At 37.0% G+C, this 21,418-nt stretch overlaps 1 protein-coding gene across 10 annotated transcripts in view; it reads right to left on the bottom strand.

Moving 5' to 3' along the window:
• Window positions 1-21,418, bottom strand: part of ARHGAP21 (Rho GTPase activating protein 21) — a 133,056-nt gene that overhangs the window by 16,354 nt on the left and 95,284 nt on the right. For all 10 annotated transcript variants that reach the window (XM_044761865.2, XM_044761867.2, XM_044761868.2 and 7 more), the window contains 6 exons: window positions 18,740-20,600; window positions 6,145-6,303; window positions 5,900-6,002; window positions 4,538-4,574; window positions 2,213-2,338; window positions 824-1,108 (listed from right to left, as the gene is read on the bottom strand). In XM_044761865.2, coding sequence (XP_044617800.2) covers window positions 824-1,108; window positions 2,213-2,338; window positions 4,538-4,574; window positions 5,900-6,002; window positions 6,145-6,303; window positions 18,740-20,600 — 2,571 coding nt within the window. The remainder of the gene's footprint in view (window positions 1-823; window positions 1,109-2,212; window positions 2,339-4,537; window positions 4,575-5,899; window positions 6,003-6,144; window positions 6,304-18,739; window positions 20,601-21,418) is intronic.

Below are 21,418 nucleotides of genomic sequence, written 5' to 3'. Positions count from 1 at the left end.
CGTCCTACTTGCAACAACATGGATGGAACTTGAGAGTATTATGTTAAGTGAAATAAGCCAGACAGAGAAAGACAAACTCCATATGATTTCACTCATATGTGGAAGATAAACAAACACACAAGGAGAACAGATTAGTGGTTACTAGAGGAGAAGGGGGTTAGGGGATGGGTATAAGAGGTAAAGGGGCACATATATATGGTGACTGGCAAATAATAATATACAACTGAAATTTCACAGTGTTATAACTTATTATGACCTCAAGAAAATAAAAAAAGAAAAAAGAAAGACAAAAAAGAAAAACTGGCTTATAACATGCTTTCTGATAACACAAGTTTTCTAGAAACCAATTATTGTATTACAGTAGGCTATACTGTATTCTCGTGTGTGTAATTCTATTAACAAGAATCATAATATCAGTATCTCTTTGCATTTACATAGTAATTTGTTTTGATAAGCATTTTCACTGTAACTTAAGCCCTACAACAATCCTGTTTTTGAGATAAGGAAACAGACCTGGCATTATTTAGTCATAAAGGTAATGACCAGGAATAGGAACCTAGGTCTCCCGCTCTGTGGTTCATTGCTTCTGAGAAGGTATGCAGAATATATGAATAATCTGTTTTTCTAGTTCAGTAATGGTGCTTTTCTAATAAGTGAAAATAATAAAAAATAGGTACACTTGAGTTTTCCTTTGATCAATTATTTTTAAGTAAAAATAGCATATTACAATTTTTTTAAAAACGATCTATCAGATTCTTTCAGTCTTCTTAAGAAAAATGTTATCATGGTATCCGATTTTATCAACAGCATTTTGAACACACACCTCTTCATTTAGAGTGCTGCTCTCCTGGATGGTCTTGATCCACGCTAACATGTCATCTCTGTCTTCAGCCTGAAACAGGCATTCACAGTCTGATGTGGTAAGTCGAAACACATTTTTCCTCTTGGTCTCACTGTAAGAGATGTCTATTAAGCAGGCATTAACACTGATGGGTTGTTCTTCTTCAGATGGAGTCATTTGCTCTCTTTTATCTTTGTACAAGTAAAGCGAATGGCCCCGAAGCACCACATACATCTGCTTCCATGGCCGAATGCTTCCCCCAACTCGCTGGAAAACACGAAACAGTTCAGAAATACTTAATGCTTGGCTACATCTTAGTGACGGGATAAATATATTAAGCAACACTGTTAACACACATAAATGTATACCACACGCAGCAGGTGTCTGATTTACCTCAACATAATATATTTGTTAGGAGAGAAAGGACAAACATTGTAGAATATAAACCAATTAGGCAATGCATTCATATCCCAACCAAGGGAGAGTGGAATTTCAACTTTAATTTGGTTGGGAAAACAAAATACACAAAGTAATTAAGATAAAACAAGTGTAGCAAAATATATAAAAAGTGCTAAGGGAATAGAATATAAGAAAAAAATCAGTCAGAAAAATCTTTTGAGTGAAACTAAGGCTTAAGACAAGTCTTAGATCATGCAACTGACAAACACTGCATAAGGAGATCCCAAAAGAGGATGTACAAGTAATGAATTAAGTTAATGAAACTGATCAATTTTATATGGCTATGCAACAATATCCACATCTAAGGTGGGGTTTCTTAAAAATTTTCAACTCCTTTGACAGTATTAAAATTTTCTTATAAATAAGCTGCCGAAATATTGTAGGAAATTTTCTGGTGAAGTTTTTATTGTATTCGAATCTACCTAATGAAGCATATATTGATACTGTAATATTCATTTATATAACTCAATATTTATAAGATAAAGTGAAACAAAGAAACTATAAAGGCAATTCAAAAGGACAAACTGGGAAAAATTAAACAAAAATTTTGAAAAGTATTAACATGGAGAATTACCACTCCTTAAAGGACAACTCTGTGATAATCTATGGCTAATAAACTATTTAATAAGAAAAGCAGAGTTCCTTCTTCAATACTTTGATTTCTTCTCTACATTGCCAAAATATAAAACAATATATGCCATATGTAGCTGATACAGAGGATAAAAATACTATAAAATTAAATAAATGGTTAGAATTTTTTAAAAATAATTTTTCCTCTATGTTGAAAAATATTTATAAGTGATTTTTGCCACTCTATTCTGGGTATTTTGCCATTTTATGAATAGAGACTTTATGCTTTATTTTGCAGGACCTGCATTTCATCCACTCACAGTAGCTGAGAAAATGCATTACCTTGCCCTTATCAGTGACAAGTGGTCGGAAGTGGAGCCACCCTTCTTTGGCAGCATCACTGAAAACCTCTGACGAAGAATCTTTTCTGGATCCGGAGTCTTCTGATGACTTTTGGCTGTCTGTGATCTACAGAAAAGCCCAAGAAAACATAGCAAAATGTCAGCTTTTTCCTTTATAAATATTTGCCCACTGAAATTGCTTTGCTGAAAAAAGTCCTTCATGTAATCGTCCAAGCGGAGAGTTATTTTCAAAAAACCCTAACTTTATCAATTACATTAGAAAAACTTCTGGTCTTGTTAAAAAAAATGGGAATTGACCACCATCATTTTTTTAGTCGCCTGAGGAATATTTAATCATTAAAAAAAATAGAAAGGCATAATTTTCCTGCTCTTAAGAGCTCACATTTTAGTAGGAAAAGACAAATAAGAATAAAAAGTTAAAAAACAAGAAAATGATCAGATTGTGATCGTGCCATTTGGAGAATGGAAACTGTGAAACACAATAACGAAAGACTGAGCAGCAGCTATAAATTGGTGGTGCTGAGGAAAGGCCCCTCTGAAGAAAGAATGTTTAAGATGAAATTTGGAGGAAAAATTTTAAAAAGAGCCAACCATTAAAGGTCAGGGGAAAGAAAAGCTCAGGAAGAGGGCCTAGCTAATGAGTATCCATTCATCATAATCATTTTAAATGTTCACTGTTCAATGTGAGTAAGAGAAACAGCTAATTATAGATTGTTTAGGGTCTTTTAATCCTAGGTAGGAAGCAGGAAGAGAAGCTACTAAGTGATGAATCAGTGGAGTAACGTTATCTGATCACACAGTTCAAAGGTCACTGGAGAATGGATTGCTACCTGGAGAATGGATTCTAAGGGAACAACCATGAAAAGAGGTGTTACTGGAGGAATCCAGGTGAGCACTGAGTGCAGCTTGGACTAAAGTAGCATCAGCGAAGAAGGGAGAAATAGAAAGATTCAGCGGATGCTTTGGAGGCAGAGTGGACAGCACTTGATATGGGGAAGGGTGAAAAAGAAGATACAAGGCTAGTTCCTAGATTTGGGGTGTGGACAACTGGAAGTGGACTTAGCGAGATGGGGAAACTGAGGAATAAATACAGCTGAGGGTAATCAAGGTCTATTTAGCATGTAAACCTCAAATTACTCATTATGCATCCAAATGAAGACGTCATATAGGCAGCAGTCCACATGAGCCGCAGTTCGGGGAAGGCGTCAAGGCCAGCAACGTAAACTCTGGGGGACCTCTGGATGAGATCATCGAGGAAATGAGGGTAGACACGGAAGAAGGAGCAGTCAGAACCAGCTCTAGACTGTTCAGTATTTTAAATATTAGGCAGAGGCAGAAGTGGAAACCAGCCCAGAAGAAAGCGTCTGAGGAAGGGACTGGGAAATTGTGTTGGATACTACCGAAGGGTCAAGCAAACGAAAAAGCGAAGCAACCAGTAGTTTTGGAACGTGAATGTCAGTGGTAACCTTGACACGAGCAGTGTCCTCCTGATGTGTGTGGGTTGAGAAAGATGCGATGTGAAACTACAGACAACTTTTTCTCAAGGGGTTTTGCTGTGCAAAGTGAAAGAGAAAACAGGAGCGGTAAATAGAGGGGGATGTGGATTTGAGGGAGGTTTTTTTTTTTAAGATATAGGATATAGGAGAATGTGCTCACATACGAAGATGAATGAGCCACTGGAAAAAGTGATTTTGCAGAAGAGAGGCGGCTCTTGAGGAAGTAAAAAGTGATGCAATCTAAAGAAGAAACGTGAGTGTCAGTTTTTCTTACGATAATGTAAAAAGTAAAAAGATATTTAAGAGTAAGGAAGGCAGAGAGTGTGGGTATAAATGAAGGTGGCTGATATTTTTGGAGAAGATAAAATAAGGAAATTCCTGTGTAACAGCCTTTAGTTTTTCAATGAAGCGAGAGGGAAGGTAGATGAGAAAGGACAGGGGTGGACCAAATGGGGGGAGGGTGAAGGGAAGACATGAAACAACAAATTTGAGGCTAGAAAAGCAAACATACAACAAAATACGGAAGGATTGCTAGGGAGTTAGATTTCTGGCCATATACTGATAAAGTGAGAAAAATCAGCATAATGTGTGTAATATACTCGATGAATATGTTTCAAAATTAGAAAAGAACATTTTATACGTAATATTTTCCAAATGTACTTGAAACTTCAAGAATTGAAGGTTAATGATATTTAAATACGAAATGTCTAATGGATGAAAGAAATAATTCTCTAAGAAGAGCTCATGTAAACTAAGGTAAATAGAAACATTTATCACTGGCTGGTATTTTTAAAATATTGAATACCAACCTTGATTCCCTTCAGGCTAGACACGTGCTTAAAGGACCTGTTGGAAAAGAAGTGTATAAATATTTGCAATAAGTGCATAAAATATTTTAAAGATGTAAAAATTATTTGAGTATTACCACTCTAACATTTCATTAATAGGCTGACATTTCATCTTTACCATGTTAAATGTTCACTGTTCAATGCAAGCGAGAAAAACAGCTAGTTTTCTAAGCCCTTCAACTTTTGATTCAATTACAGAAGCTTTCTTAGTTATCTGGTAAATTAAAACTGTTTCTGCCTAAAGTGTGAGATTTTCTTATCCTTTTTTTTTAGATCAAAGAAGAAGCTACTCAGGCTGAACACTGGGCTTTGTGTTATTAGAGAACCAGAGCTGTAATGCTAACGAGGCTGTCAGGGGGGCGTCTCTCCTTCTCAGTTCTTAATGTTAATCAGATATGGAAAAGCACTTCCCAGAAAAAGAAATATAAACATCTCTTAGATATATATGAAATGATGTTCAATTAATAATAAGAAATTTTCAAACTAAAACTACAATAGGATACCATTAGATTTACAGAAAATCAAAAGTTAAGTAACACGCTGTGTTGGTGAGGGGAGTGGCAGAGACTTCTGTACACTGTTGGTGAGAATGTGATTTGCTCTATCCTTTATAGAAAGCAACTGACAGTGGATACCAAAATAAAAAATACACACACCCCTTGGTGTAACAATCCCTTTTCCAACCATACTCACTCACTTATGTGCTAAATGAACTATGTACAAATGTAGTCACTGAAGCATTGTTTGTGGCACTATAAGATTAGATCAATCTAAATGTCTATAATAGGATAAAGCATACTAGTTAACTATATTATGGTACAACCATTCAATGGAAAATTAAACCATCATGAAAAAGAATGAGGTGGGAATATATGCATTGAATGATCTCTAAGATCAGTGTGGATAGCATCTATCATTTGTTTATAAAAATAATTAGACTACATACACACACACACACGTACAAGCAAGTAAACATGTATATGTGATTTTTATGCATAGAATGACTCTGGAACTACACACAAAAAACCCATAACACAGTTATGTCTGAGAGCAGAACTGGGTCACTGGAGGTCTAGAGTGGGAGTGATTATTTACTCTATTTATTTTTCATATTATGTTTGTATATTACCGATCTTGAAATATTAATTACAAAATTCAATTGACTGTATTACCAAACAACAATTTTGATTTTATTCTTTACTTGCATTTCTAATGTCACAAAGTTAGAAAGTATAGAAGACATCGTTAAATTCAGTATTTATATGTCAAAATTATGCTGAATACCCACTAACAAATATTTAAAATAACATGCTCGAGACTTACAATTTCGCATCTTCTCTGTAATCATCCAGGCCTTCATCATATGATTTTGATCTTTCTGTCTTTGAGCTGGGCTGGGCATCCAGGCTGGGAGGTCCACCAGATTCTGTAATTCAAACCCAGCATTTAGACATTTGTAAGTGGTTTCTAGATTCTTTTAGTGGTGAAAAGACCACAGCTTGTCACCATATTCTGAATGGAAAACTGAGAAGGAGAGATGGTTTACAAAGCCACTCACTGACACGTACCCTGGTCGTGGGAGAGCTGCCGTCGGATTAAAGGAGCTGACGTCGTGAGGCTGGGAGGAACTGTCGCTATAGAGGGGGCCTGGGAGGCAGAGGCCGAGATGACAGCAGAGGCGGGGATATGGGCAATGTCATGATCAATGCTGGGGCTGGTTGGTTCATCTACAAGGTAAAATGAAGACAAATTCCAGAATGTTAAATGACCTAATTATTATTAATAAGAACAATAATAGAACTAATAATCAGTATTCGTTATTAAAAGAACCAGATAAAGATTTTAACATTTAACCACTAAAGTACCGATAAAGACCTATTTGGTCTGTTAAAAATCTACTTATACAGTTATTACTCTAGTCATTCCAAAGAATTCTGAGAATATGGTCTAAGAAATTAAATAAATTGCTTCTTTACCAACCACTTAATACCTTCACTAACTGACAATCAAAATACCAAAGTTTATAGGTACTCAGAACCTAAGCCTATAAAAGCAGAACAATTATCATACACCATCCTAAAAGGATTACTTCCCAAATTTGAAATGTGTTACACAGGATCATTTCAGGAAGTTAAGCAAGGGAATTTGGTTGAGGCTTAACTTTCAGAGTATCAATTCCTAAAACCTTTCTCCCCATCACACACAAACACACAAACAAGTGTATCTTCCATTTTTATAGAAAAATAAGAAAGTACAGTCTATTGCTTCCAGAAAGTTACACATTACCAAGGCCACTGCTATAGACGAAATGCTTGTGTCTCCCTGAAATTACTATGTTGAAACCTAATCCCCGATGTGCTGGTTTTTGGAGGTGGGGCTTTGGGGGTAATTAGGTCCTGAGGGTGGAGCCCTCATGCATGGGATTAGCGGAGAAAAGCGCCTTGCCATTTCTGTCATGTGGGGACACAATGTCTATGAACCAGGACTCAGGACCTCATCAGACACCGAATCTGCTGGCGCCTTGACCTTGCAATTTCCAGCCTCCGGAACTGTAAGAAATAAACGTTTGCTGTTTAAGTCACCCAGTCTATGATATTTTTGCTGCAACAGCCCCAATGGACTAAGACAGCCACTGCTAGCTTGTCTGGCACTTTTGTGCAAATCAGAAATAGGTGCCCTCTTGCCCATGTAGATGTAGGCCCTCACCCAGAGGAGAAATCCCCATTTGTCCCCTTGAGCAGCTGCCCTTGTACCTTGTAGAAATATAAATATTTTAGGTGTCATGAATTTTAAGCTGCTCAAAAGCCTGTCATTATCTGTCAAGGGCAGAAATGTATATGTGAATGCATATGCATGCATAATAACAACAGCTAACATATTAACACGGCTTACTAGGTACTAACACCATTCTAAATACTTTAAATATCATATTTCACTTAATTCTTATGAAATCCAATAAAGTACTATTTTATAAATGAAGAAACCAAGATCGACAGGTTAAGTAACTTGCGTAAAGTTACCAAGCCACAGGGACAGAATTGAAACCCAGACAGTCTTGACACCGAGTTCTTATTCCACATTATAAATTATATTTCTTTTCCAGTTGGTGAACCATAGCTCTGTTCAGAATTCTTACTCTTGTAAAAACATCAATAGCTTAAACTTTTAGGCCAAAAGAATGTAATTTCATAGAATGCCAGACCTAGAATCCTTAAAATTAAATGCCCTAAGTCTTAAAAAATCATAATTAACCCTTTAAAGAAGATAGTGTAATGATGGAACAGAGTTTTGATTCGTCGATTTGAAAGGTCAAACTGTTTTAATTTTGACCAAATTCTAAGAATGCTCCATCACTTTAATGATCAGCATTTTAGTCAAGATGACTAATAACGTTACAAAATTATAACGCTTCCATTTTATAGCTACTTCTGACTATCTTAAGCTGATTTTCTATTTTTATAATTTCTTTAAAAGCAGCACCTTATACTTTAGCAATAGAAAACATTTTGAAAATTTCTCTATAAATCAATTTTACTAAGCATATGACAATTTAATATCAATGTTAGTGAGAATGCAATCATTCTTTTCCCAAAAGCAACGAGATACCAGATTTTTAATTAATTCAATAAGGATAAAAATTCAATTTCACTAAAGGTGGTAGTATTCTTTAACACTGTCATTAGGATTTAAATTACCACAAATGAACAAAGTTTTCTCAAATGATACATAGGTATAAGATAGGCTGGTCTTCCGGAGTCTGCTGGTCCACAATCCTGTTATGGATTCATGAGGACTGATATAAATGGGAATATACTGTATATTATGTAGCATTGATAGTACTAACAGTTTACTGATAACATTCACTGAGTGGTTCAGATGATATCTACTGCATAAATCCAGCTACAGATATAAAAAGGCATTTTAAAAAACTGAGATGGTGCTCATGTAACACAACGTTTCTCCAAGCGGAGCGACTAGCCCTATGGGAACACGTGGTCATCATGTGTGTCAAACAGTGTTTAGGAGATGCCGTGGCGTAAAGCTCTCAAGAGGATCAATTTCATGCCTTGCAAAGTAATGAAAACGTGTTTATTCATTTGAAATTAAACATCATGGAGTGAAATTCAAAATGTGCATGGATTAAGCATTAAACAAAATTTCAAAGACAACTTTTGATGACTCTGGACTTCCTGAGGTAGGCATTCAATCTCTTTTGACTTACTACATTTAGGAAATTTTTGCATTTAAATAATCTCTGCTTCAAATATATGTGTGCAAACAAGGTGGAAATAGACACCCGCCTGTTCTGGGAAGTAAGAGTGAGTGGAGGAGGTGTGGGTGAGAGACCAGAACATTGTGTTTACACACTTCAGTACTGCGTGCATTCTTCAGAAGAAATATATTCACTACTATGTTAAAAGAGAAAAGGAAAGCTAGATATACTTTTAGAATACACAAAATTACATTACCTCACATGTATGGATTATACTAATAAATTCTTTATTCCCCGTGAAAATACAAAAACTTTTCTATTGTTTTAAAAATATCATTCTCATTATACTGATTAATTGAAATTTTAAAACCCTAATTTTCACATATGCTTTAATTATCATCATTGTGTAGATTATGTAAAAACAAGAATAATTCAGGCGTATCTCATTTTCCAATGTAAGAAAATAGACATTATTTAGGTGTCCAAGGAGAAAACCAGTGTGCCATCAGATTTTCAACTGATTTCTAGAGTTTTAACAATCAAACAAATATTCTGTCAGATGAAAATAACTGATCATCCTTGTCCTGGGCATGCCACATACTACATTAAGACATTAAATGACACACGTAAGAACATATTTATGAACTATCAGAGCTGCAGACTTGCTATTATCAAGTGGCATAATCATTCATGGTAAAGTGAATTACATAATCAAAGAACTGACTTAAGAAATGAGGCTTTAAGTTACTTTATTGACTAGAAGCCCCATAGCTCTTCACAACAAAGAAAAGCTGAAGAAGACTGAAATTTTTTTTTTTTTTAAAGATTGGCACCTGGGCTAACAACTGTTGCCAATCTTTTTTTTTTCTGCTTTATCTCCCCAAACCTCCCCTGTACACAGTTGTACGTCCTTCTAGTTGTGGGATGTAGGACGCCGCCTCAACATGGCCTGATGAGCAGTGCCATGTCCGCGTCCAGGATCCAAACCCTGGGCTGCAACAGTGGAGCGCGCGAACCTAACCACTCAGCCACGGAGCCGGCCCCATGAAATTTTTATATTAATAAATTCAACTAATCACTGTTTATTAATCTGTAAAAAAATTACGAAATTCAAAAATTTGTTCAAAAATTTTGTTTCATTTTTGAAAAAGTGTTTTCCAAAGGTAGATAAAAACTAATTCTCACAGATAAAATATTCTCCGTAATTCAATTTGGATTTTTTCCAAATGGAGAATACTACAAGTTATGATGTTTAAAATTGATTATTCATATTGGAAAAAGAAACTTCTACTACTGTTATTTCTTATCAATTATTATTCTAGAAGAACATCTAAAAGATCCCACAAATCAAGAAAAATGCAGACATATACAAAATCAAGCAAGTATGTTGTGTGTACATTTATGTACAGCTGTTAGTCATTTTGCAGGCAACAAAGCATGAAAAAAGAATGGAAGCCCTAATATACACTGAGAGCTCTTATAAATAAAAGAACCACTCAAATCACAACAGAAAAAGAGCAAAGCACATGAAAAGACAATTCATGGAAGAAATACAAAAGCCTAATAAAAATGTGAAAAAAACCTTGTGAAAACCTGACTACTAATGAAAGAAAATAAAAGACAGTGATACATAGCTGTTTTTCATCTAATAAACTGGCTAATATTTTCACCCCATGATGTTCTTATCCGATTTGTTCCTCTTCATATTCTATAAGATGACCGACCACAGAGAACGTATGTTGTTTCCCTGCCCATCTCCATCTCTGAGGTTCGGTGGAATTTACTAGAGGGCCTCACTTCCTGTGGATGGGCACAAGATCTAGCCCCAACCCAGCACAGGGCCTTACCACTGAGTCCACAGTGACTCGCCAGGGCTAAGAATATGATCCAGTCAGGACCAATTATGGTACCTCCATCAGATTCGACATATAGCTACTGAGAAAATTATGGTCTTTCTCTTCCCTTCCTTAGGGAACAAGAACTTTAAAAATCAGTAAACTGTGAGTTGCCAGTGGCCATGTTTTCCACCATGTGGAGAAAAAGTATCTGAGAAGGAAGAAAGCAGAACTGAGAAAAAGAAACACAATCTTTGACTCAAATCAAATCACTTGAGTGCCCAGACCCAGCCAAGCACAGAACTAGGTCTGCCCAGGAATTTCTTCATTGTGAGCTGACATTCCTTTCTGGCATGAGCTAATTGGATGTAAGTTTCTATCATCCATAACTAAGAGAATTCTGATCAATACAAAAGTGGAGCAGAATGTGTTTCACAAACAAGCATCGCTCCTCATTAACACCCGCTGTCCAGGGCTGCGGGTTAGAGCACACAGCAAAAAAGGTCCCTTCTCAAATGAGCTGGGTCATGAGGAATTTTTCTCACAGTTCACGTAATCATTCAAAAAGAGCACATCATCAATGTAGTTTATATTTTGCAGTTATAGTTGAGAATAATTTTATACAACTCAGTGAAATTATCAGAATTTTTGGCACAGACTGTGGCCTTGATGTAACTTTGCTTTTTATTTCACCTCTGCTAGGAAGGGGTAATCCTACCCCCTCCCCAAATTAAATAATAATTTAAGGAATGTTAACAGTATACTATTCAGGGATGGAATAAGCTATACGTTGCAAGGGGAGGAGTAAATTTGTATAAGTTGGAAGAAAAGGTGACTAATATAGAAGTGTATATATAGTTCCAAAATAGCACGATCGTATATATATATATATATATATATATATATATATATATATTTTTTTTTTTTTTTTTTACTAAAAATATGGATTGAAGAAACTGCTTCTGTTCCAAGTCCTATGAGAAGGGACATTCTCTGCAAAGTCCCAAAAAGTCAATCTATACCTCAAGCAAAATACATGTTTAAAAATCTGTGAAATTGTTCCTTGCCCTTAAGGAAAAGGATAAAAAATACTGCTAATGGATTCTTTGTCTCAACAAGAAATTCAAACAGGAGAAATTTCTTTTCTTTTTATTTACCTTCTGAGATATGTACACTCAGTTTAAATCAATGGAGATGAACAGCAGTTAGCTGAGGCTGAATTATCTTGTCAATAGGCCAGCACAAGCTCTTTCTTATGTATTAACAAGCAGCAATTTCTTAATCTTTGGCAATACCACAGTTTTGTTTGGTGTTCAATCTAATTTTACTTAACTCCATTAATACCATTACTGAACATCAGGTTAAAAAGTGTAAGGTTGATAAAAATGGCATGCTTGAGAAACTCCACATACATTAAATTAAAAGGGTATGGTTAGAAAGAATGCTTAAAAAATAAGCCACTAATATATGAACGTGTGTATCCAATCTCTGATCAAGTGACAGACCCCTGTAGACTCACTGAAATGTTTTCGTTAATTACGTAGGGAGCTCTTGAAGCAGGAAGTCTCGTTAACTTTTATGTAGCTGGTAAGATGGCACCATCACCTAGTTCAATTATCCCCAATTTTTATAACAGTTCAACTCATTATCATAATTGGAATTCAGTTTTTTAATTAAGACGAATCTTCTTTTTTTCTTCTTCTTCTTCTTCTCCCCAAAGCCCCCCAGTACATAGTTGTATATTCTAGTTGTAGGTCCTTCTAGCTCTGCGATGTGGGACGCCACCTCAGCATGGCCTGCTGAGTGGTGCTAGGTCCGTGCCCAGGATCCGAACCAGGGAAACCCTGGGCCACTAAAGCGGAGCCCGTGAACTTAAACACCTGGCGAAGGGGCCGGCCCCAAGACCAAGCTTCTTTAATGGTCAGTTCAATAAACACGCATTTAAACAAACATTTGGCCTTTTGAAAGTCATTTTGATTGATTATTTTAATAACCAAAACTTCAATGCTCTATCTTCCTATTAGATGATTTTTAGAAACGTTAAGAAGGGGGGAGAATTTTGAATCTTTTACTCATACTTGCCATGACCATATGACAGCTGGTGCTGAGATGAAGGGAGTGAGGTTGTAAATCTAAGAGGACTTGTTACGGTAGGGATCTGAAAGGCAGGTGTATGAAGTAAGAGCAGAAGCAGGAATGTGTGTGCCATCACCGTCAATGTGGGGGCTAGTCAGCTCCTCTGCAAGGGAGCATGTGTCAGAGGAACATGGCAAGTGCTCTAATTTTACAAAGGGCAAGGGGAAGTGTTACTCTTAGATTTGCCACAGATAATGGGTTACAATTACTTTGCTGAATTTCTGCAGTCCCATAGATCAGATGAGCTAAATTAAGGTTTTAAGATTTCGTGGGTTTGCGTGTATGTGACGGGCATGTGTGTATGAAAAATATCCTAGCCTGCCAGCTGGCAAATGCTGGGAATATTAATTTCAAAACATCCAACATTTACTTAAAAAGAACGTAATAAACATTAGGCACCAATTTTTCTTTAAAATGATTAATTTTCACACATAAAATAAGCACGCTATTAGGAATGGGGAAGTCTGAGCTGGGGGTCCTGTCTTGTTTGACTTTGTGAAAGCCACTTAATTTTCCTGGATAAAATAAAGAAATTGGACTAGGATTAACAGAAGGGTCAATTCTTGCTCAAGATGCAGACCATAGTAAAATTACTCAAGGGGTAAAATTATCTGTTTAATTTGTTAACAATATAAAATACTTCCAGGTTTTTCTAAACTAGGGGGCTTTTTGGGTTTGGATCTATTTTAAAAACTGACAGATCTAGCTGAGAGTGTGGTTACTAGTGGACCTATCTTCAACATTAAAGGAACTAGCCAAAAATCTAGAAAGTCTACCTTAGGGAAACAATTCCATAGTGGGTTGTTTTTTTTTTTTTGAGGAAGATTAGCCCTGAGCTAACTGCTGTCAATCCTCCTCTTTTTGCTGAGGAAGACTGGCCCTGAGCTAACATCCATGCCCATCTTCCTCTACTTTATACATCGGACGCCTACCACAGCATGGCGTGCCAAGCGGTGCCATGTCCACACCGGGGATCCGAACCGGCGAACCCCGGGCTGCCAAAGAGGAACGTGCGAACTTAACCGCTGCACCACTGCAACGGCCCCAATTCCATAGCTTTTGTAAGTGCTAAGTTAAAAAAAAAATATTTCCCTAAATAAGTAAGTAGAGTATTTCACAAGGTGTGCTACCAACAAATTTAAAATATTCTAGGATAGAAGCTAATGCTACTAACAAAAGGAAGATAAACGAGCATCTAAAACTATTCCACAGTGAACAGTTTTATTAACAAACCTGGAACACATACATTTATTTAGTGAAAAGATACCGATTCAAACTTGGGAAATCTGAGTTAAGAATTGTGAAGTTTAGAATCATATTTTAGGCTAAGATTTAAAACAGTAAAAGGCCACGATTTTAATTTTAGCACATTTTCAGGGCATTGTCGAAAGAACACGAGATTTGGAGCCAGCAGACAATCAGTTCTGTCAGTTAGCTGCCAAGAGACCTTGAGCAAACTACTTAATTCTCCTTACCCATAAAGCGGGCTATTTATCTCTGACCTAAACTCCCTACTGGGTTGCTGTAAGGATTGTATATGAGATACTTGGTAGGTTATAAAGTACTACCGAAGTTTCGGGTATTTTTCATTACTATATTAAAAATTACCTCACATCATTACTCAAAGAATAGAGGCAAAAATCTCTATCTAAGCTTAAGAATCAAGGGAATCACTCTTGGGGGAAAGCTGGTATATGAAAAAGATCATATGATGACAGAGTATAATTTTCTCTTTACAGATTATTTGCTGTGTAGAAAGACTCAGTATGTATTTGTATAAAAGAGCGGCTGGGAGCTCCCTGCATCCTCCTATCATATTACTGTTGGCATTAGACTCTGGAGCTCCCAAAGGAAGAAGCTGGGTATAAGGTGAGTCACTCACTCCCATTCCTTTTGGGTAGATTTCAGATCGCTCACTTCACCCGTATAGACACTGTACCTAGCTCTATGTATATATTTTACAAGCTTTAAAACTTCTAAATTGGGGGCTGGCCCAGTGGTGCAGCGGCTAAGTTTGCAGGTTCCGCTTCAGCGGCCCAGGGTTCACGGGTTTGGATCCCGGGTGCGGACATGGCACCACTTGGCAAACCATGCTGTGGTAGGCGTCCCACATATAAAGTAGAGGAAGATGGGCATGGATGTTAGCTCAGGGCCAGTCTTCCTCAGCAAAAAGAGGAGGATTGGTGGCTGATGTTAGCTCAGGGCTAATCTTCCTCAAAAAAAAAAAAACTTCTAAATTGGTTTACAATGGCAGTGCCAATAAGGCTGTGCCAATCTAATTCAATCTTATGTTGGCTAACACTAAAGACACATACTGGCCAACTTTGGGGTGAGAAGAACAAGCAGGAATATTAGAAACATGGCAAAAAAGAGGAGAAAATGAATTTGAGGTGAACTCTGGGTGTGGGTAATACAGCTATAGTTTCTCTACATTAATAGTTACAGTAGTATAAAGAACTGTAGAAACTCAGGATTGTAGAATACATCATAATTCCTGCTACTCTATGTCAAATTACTTATAAACTCATTACTCATTTTGTGTTTACACATAAAAGAAGTTGAAATTTATTTTCAGTATTTACTATGACGCTTTATAAAATGTGTGTGTGTGTGGGGTATGTTCATGACTGATAGTCCTAATTTAAAAACAAATAAAATGGTTTATCTTCTTCATTTTTCTAAACCTTTGTGAACCAACAGAAATATGAGACTTTAAATGTGTAACAAAATGTCAGACGATTGTCTTTCTGTAAGTCAGAGTATTAGCTCTGAATTATAGGTAAGTAAATAAATGAATTGGCTCCATTCTCTGATTTTTTGGGGAACAAAGCCAGGGCACTTAATTATTATTATTTTTGCATTAGTCTATAATGTTTCCAGATAACAAAACTAATTATTAAAATCACAGAATATAAGATTCTGGAGTGTGACAATACAAAAGTAAACCTTAATTTCTTTCTTTTCTTCCTTTTAATTTAAATGTTCCATAAAATAGCATGGAGCATAGACCAACACCCTCCAAAGTGTGTTTTATGGCAGAGTAAATTGAGATACTCTAAACAAAAGGATCCATGGTTGAATACTTCTGAGAAAAATTGTATTATATTCTGCCTAGAAAATACGTAGCAGCACAATACTGATTTTCAGAGTCCTATGGTAAAGACAAACAGACAAAACTTAACTATTTAAACCCAGCACTTCTCGATTTATTTTATCACTGATCTCTTTTTTTTCCCCTTAATCAAATGAAATTAGCGTTCCTGAAAAATACTTTGGGAAACATCGCAAACAGTCTCTTTCACTCCATTTCAATGCTGGTGTCTATCCCACTAAAATATATATTTTTAAAGTAACTAGATTGGAAATAAAAACACCTATGGTCAAATAAAACTTTAAAGCTCATTAATAAAAGGATTTCAATATTAAATTTTGGAACTTATATTTAATGAAATGCTAAAAGTTCTTTTATTGATTGGTTGTTTATATACTTAACAACACAGTCTCTAATTAAATTCTGCGTTCATATTTCAGTTCTTTATTCTACCCTAGTCCACTGGTCATGGTATAATGGATAGATCATAGTAATCATATATTATACACTAAGAATCTAGGAGGCATACATGAAACAATTGGACTATAAAGACATTTCTATCCTGGGTCATGATACAAGTCATGATTCATAAAACAAAAGATACTAAGTACTTAAAGTAAAATCTGATGAGAACTAACTAGTGAGCACTTTTATTTTTAAGAATAAACAAAATGGTTTATGTTAATCATCTTTCTAAATCTATATGTATATAGAAGTATATAGATTTTTATTTGATACTTTAGCCAAAGTTCTCTCGTTAATAACATAAGTGACTTTTTGATTTATTCCTGTACTTAGTGGTAACTAGGAAGAAATATTAACAGATAAACATAGCATACTTTTTATTACTCCAATATAACTTAATTATATTGATCTTATCAAGTAGGAAGAAAATACAATGCCGTTATTCTGGTTAAGATCTCACAGGCCTATGAAATACAGTCACAGGTTGTAAGGCTTTTTATGTTTTAAGAAAATCATGAAACAATCATTAACACTCAGTTATCTTCTATAAAATATCTAGATAATGTATAAAGTTCCATCTACAGTAAAGTTCTAATCACTGAGCTGGGCCTTAAGGGTACAGATGTAAGTGACAGTACAGTTTAGGTTGAGATCCCCCACAATGTTTACAACCTGAATATATCATATTTATAAAAAATATAAATTATACAGAACTTTTTTTTAAAGCTCATCCTGATAGCGACACCTGACAGTCCAATAGCTCAATAGCTTCAGTTTCTCTAGAAAAGAAAAACTCTGAAATATTACTCAAAGAGAAGCACATGATATTGTAAAATTATGAGAATTCTTCATGAACCTACGGGGTGACAGGTGGGAAAGGGTGTGGGCCTCGGCCTCAGAGCAAGGCCCTTGCACCCCCCACCTCCAGGGGGCGCTGCTCACCACGCTTTCCATATAAAAGGGGCCCTCTGGAGACCACGGGCTCTGTGATGAGGCTCAATCAGGGAAGCCAAGTCCTGGTCTCCACCGCTTATTAATTTCTCTATAGCTTAAATTTCTCACTTTTTAAATGAAGATAATACTCCTGTTCGCAGATTATGTCTTAGAACTGCACAGTAATTACGCTGAGAACATCTTTTTTTGGTGTTGCTATATACATATACATATACATATATAAATATATCTTGATATATATATAATCTCATCATCTCAAGGTTATCATTAACCTATTATTTCAACCAATATTTACTGAGCGCCTTCTATAAGCAAGCAAAAGATCTCAAATCCTGGATCTCCTGTAGCTTATGTTAGCTCTGATGAGAATCATGTAATAAACACAAAACACAAAACATATCAAGCAGAAACAAGTGATATGAAGATAATAAAGTAGCTTAAGGAGACAGAGAATGTCAGGTTCTGTGTATGCGGGGGGTACCTATTTTAGACAGGCTGGTCAGGAAGGGCTGCTTTGATAAATCAGGGAGTATTGGAGCAGAGACCCAGACGTAGTGAGGGCGAGGGTCTCGTGACTATCTGCGGAATGTGTTCCAGGGCTGGGAACTGGCGGTGCCAGGGCCCTGAGGCAGGGCATGCCTGGCAGGTTCCAGAGCTGCAAGGAGGTTGGCGTGGCTGAAGATGGGACACACGCACACGGAAGATAGCAGATGGGGTCAGAGAGGTGGAGCGGTGTTGTGGGGCGGATCATGGAGGGCCTCGCAGGCCATGGCAGGATTTTGGATTGCATTCTGGGTGACATGGGAAGTAAAGACAGGGCTCTAGCCAGAAGAGTAGCATGATCTGATTTATATTTTTAGAACATCACACCAGCTGTTTTGTGAAGAATACACCTGGGGGGTGTGGGAGCAGACTAAAGACTCAGTGAACACAAGAGCTGTTCTAGATTGGGGCACGTGTTTATAATTGAAGTCATTTTTCCAAATCTATTCCAAGGTTTACTGTAAGACAAAGTAACTTGACAATGGGGAGGTCTTTTCATTCAGCTCAAGTTAAATTTACAGAGAAATGAGCTTTAGAAAAGTAAGTAGCACTGTTTAAATGAAAGGTTGATTACTAATTAGCAAAACCGTTCCACTCGGCTTTTCATTCAGATGAATCATCAACTAGGTACAATTTGGTTTGCTCAGTCCCTTGGCCCCAGATGGTAGGAATTTGTTTCATCAAAATAAAAATTAAAAATAGGTATTGAGTACATAGTTTTTTTTTTAAAAAGAAAATTGTTACTAGAAATAATTTTTGAGGGTGAAAGCTCATGACTCTGGTTTTAGCTCAGTGCAGGAAATTCAGAACAAATGATTTAAAATCACACTGTAAAATTTGTGTGTCTGTTGAACTAGAAATAATACTTGGCTGAGCAGATTTGTTAAATGTTCGACATAATAGCCAATGACTATGAATGAGCTCACCTATAAATGGGATGGACGCCAAGGAATCGCCCGGCGGACTGGTACTTGAGGCCTTCCTTTCCTCCATTCGTTTTATGTGGACCTCTCGACGCGCATCATTAGGCAGCCAGCAGGTGGTGTCTGACCCGGTGTCCTGGTCATTGACTGCCAAGATGTACGACTGATGCCTTAAAGGCTGCGGTGTTTGACGACCAGATGGAGGTTTTTCTCGCAGGACGACAGTTTCTTTATTATCTAAAGTATTTGACTGCTGAATTTCAGCCTCTTGTAAATTTGAATCCTGATTGCTTTGAGTGACAGGTAACTCTAAATCTGAAGTGCCAGAGTTCTCACTCGCTGATGAAGTGGAGGGCTTCCCGGTCTCCACCTGGTGATCGGGCGCACTTTCAGTTCTTAACCACGTCTGCTGATTCAATAGACTGTTTTGATGCAAGTGATTTATCGGTCTTTGGTCTTTGATAGAAACAAACGAGTTCTGGCTAAAGGATGGTTTTGTGACATGCGTAGAAGGCGCTTTCAGAGAATTACTTCGGACTTTCACAAGAGGTGACCTGTCTTGTGAAACACCTCGAGGCAGTGACATTCCACAAGTAGTCTGAAAATTTCTGTTTGACTGCGTTGTCTTTAGATCGGATGGAATTTTTTTAAACTGTGCTCCCACTCCTCTGCCACTCATTCGCCTGTTATCAGAATTAACAATACTCGGAGCCACAGTAAAATTGGAACCTCGGAAAGATTTATGAATTTCCTGCTGCCTCGGTCTTTCATAAATACCTCGTCGATCGTCCTGTTCAGTGAATCCACTCCACTTATAAGTCTGTTTTCGTTCTCCATTTGAATCAGGTATTTGACTTTCAGAATTATTTTCTAAGCTCTCACCCTGTCCCTCAATATAATCCCAAGAACGAGTCCTATGATTACTAAAACTAACAGATGGAGACGTCAGTGCTCCTTGAGACGCACTTCTTGGACAATACTTCATTAACACAGAATCCTCCAGCCTTTCCTGGGACACACTGCGTTGCCGAATCTGAACCGACTGGGGCACTCGATCATGAGAGGTGCTTCGACGTCGTACCTGCAAAGTAGTGCGGTTCGGTACCACCTGGTTATAATCTGCTGTGCCCTGAGATGCTGCTCTTAAACTATCTAATCTTTCTTGAATTGTCCGACAACCTATGTGCAATCGTCTGTTATCGATATACTCTTTGTAAGTTTTATAGTTTTTCCAGTCTATGTGCTGATGGGAATTTGGAGAATAGTGGTTAACAGATGCAGAAGGAGAATCCACAGCCTGACATCTATTGCTTGAGATTCCTTCTGAATGTCCACTGTAATTGCCAGATTTAAGTAAAATCCCAGAAGCTTCCAACGACCTGGGGCCTGTAGTCTGATGAATTAGATGGGCCGTGGGAATGGATGAGGATGGTGATGTGGTTCTTGACACTGTTTTTAAGGAGGTCTGCTCACTTAGGCCATACCTCACTTCTTCAGTCCTATGTGAAGGAACTGTGTGGTTGTTTCTACTAGTTAATAAATCTACAACCTTCTCAGAAGGTACAATGACAGTCCTTACACTCTCATTGCAAACACACACTGCCGTGTTTGACTTTGCAACATCTGTTGGTGATGGAGGCACTTGTATTTCCATTCTATAGGCCCTGCCAGGTTGCGTCAGTACTGGTGTACTGGTTTGCTGTTTGCTCGATGATGAGTCTGGAGGAGATATTTCAACTGGCTGTGCCATGGCTGACGGGGCGGATGGCAGCCAGGGATAGCAAAGCGGTGGAGGTTCAGGTATATTGCGGGCATTGCCACTGTAAGCTTCATTGCCTTTTAGGTAGGCATCTTGAGAATACGCCTACATGGAAATGAGAGCAAAGTGTCACGTGAAATTCGCAAAAAGCACAATCATTTCCACTCTTGCAGTGCACTATTTCATGTCACTGTGCCCTACCTTGTTCCTGCATGACATTCACTAAAGCATGCATACAAACACAACATAGGGTGCTCCACAAGTATAGAAAAGGGCTAGACTCTCAGAAATCAAATAAATTGTAGAATCTGCAACAAAGACGAATTACAATTGCCTATTTTCTCAAAAGATCTGAAACACACCAAATTTTGCCCCTACCAAGGAGCTATAGCCATGTTGCTTCTAAAATTTTTCCCATTCAAGTTTTAGGATTTTCCAGCAGTCGACAGGTTAAATGGCTGCCTGAGAAATCTCAGCAAAACAAGATGCTGATCTTTTGCCAGAGTGGTGAAAATATTAACAATCTTAATCAAACACATTTTTATTTTAAGTGCTACTGCTATCATAAATTAAATGTAACTTATTGAACAGTATCAACGTCAATTAATGATTGCTGAGGCCCTAAAAATAATTCACTTTGATAAATTAAGTCCTTCAACAGCCACGCTAAATATTTTAATATCTAAAATAAGAGAGGAATATGCATGTTTAAAAAACTAAGAACATATATTAAAGGCATAAGATAGGAAAGAGTTAATTCATCTTTCTATATATAATTTATATATTTTATCTTAAGCTAATGCAAAATTATATGATACGAATTTATTTGGTCTCTTTTACTTATTATAAGGAGACATCTCTCTGTTACTAACAGGCAGGCAAGCAGCTCAAATTATTTTTCATCCATTACTTGTGAAATTACC

The sequence above is a fragment of the Equus asinus genome, chromosome 29 (genome assembly GCF_041296235.1).
Source record: "Equus asinus isolate D_3611 breed Donkey chromosome 29, EquAss-T2T_v2, whole genome shotgun sequence".
NCBI lineage: Eukaryota > Metazoa > Chordata > Mammalia > Perissodactyla > Equidae > Equus > Equus asinus.
This window is presented reverse-complemented; position numbering and strand designations above follow the sequence as displayed.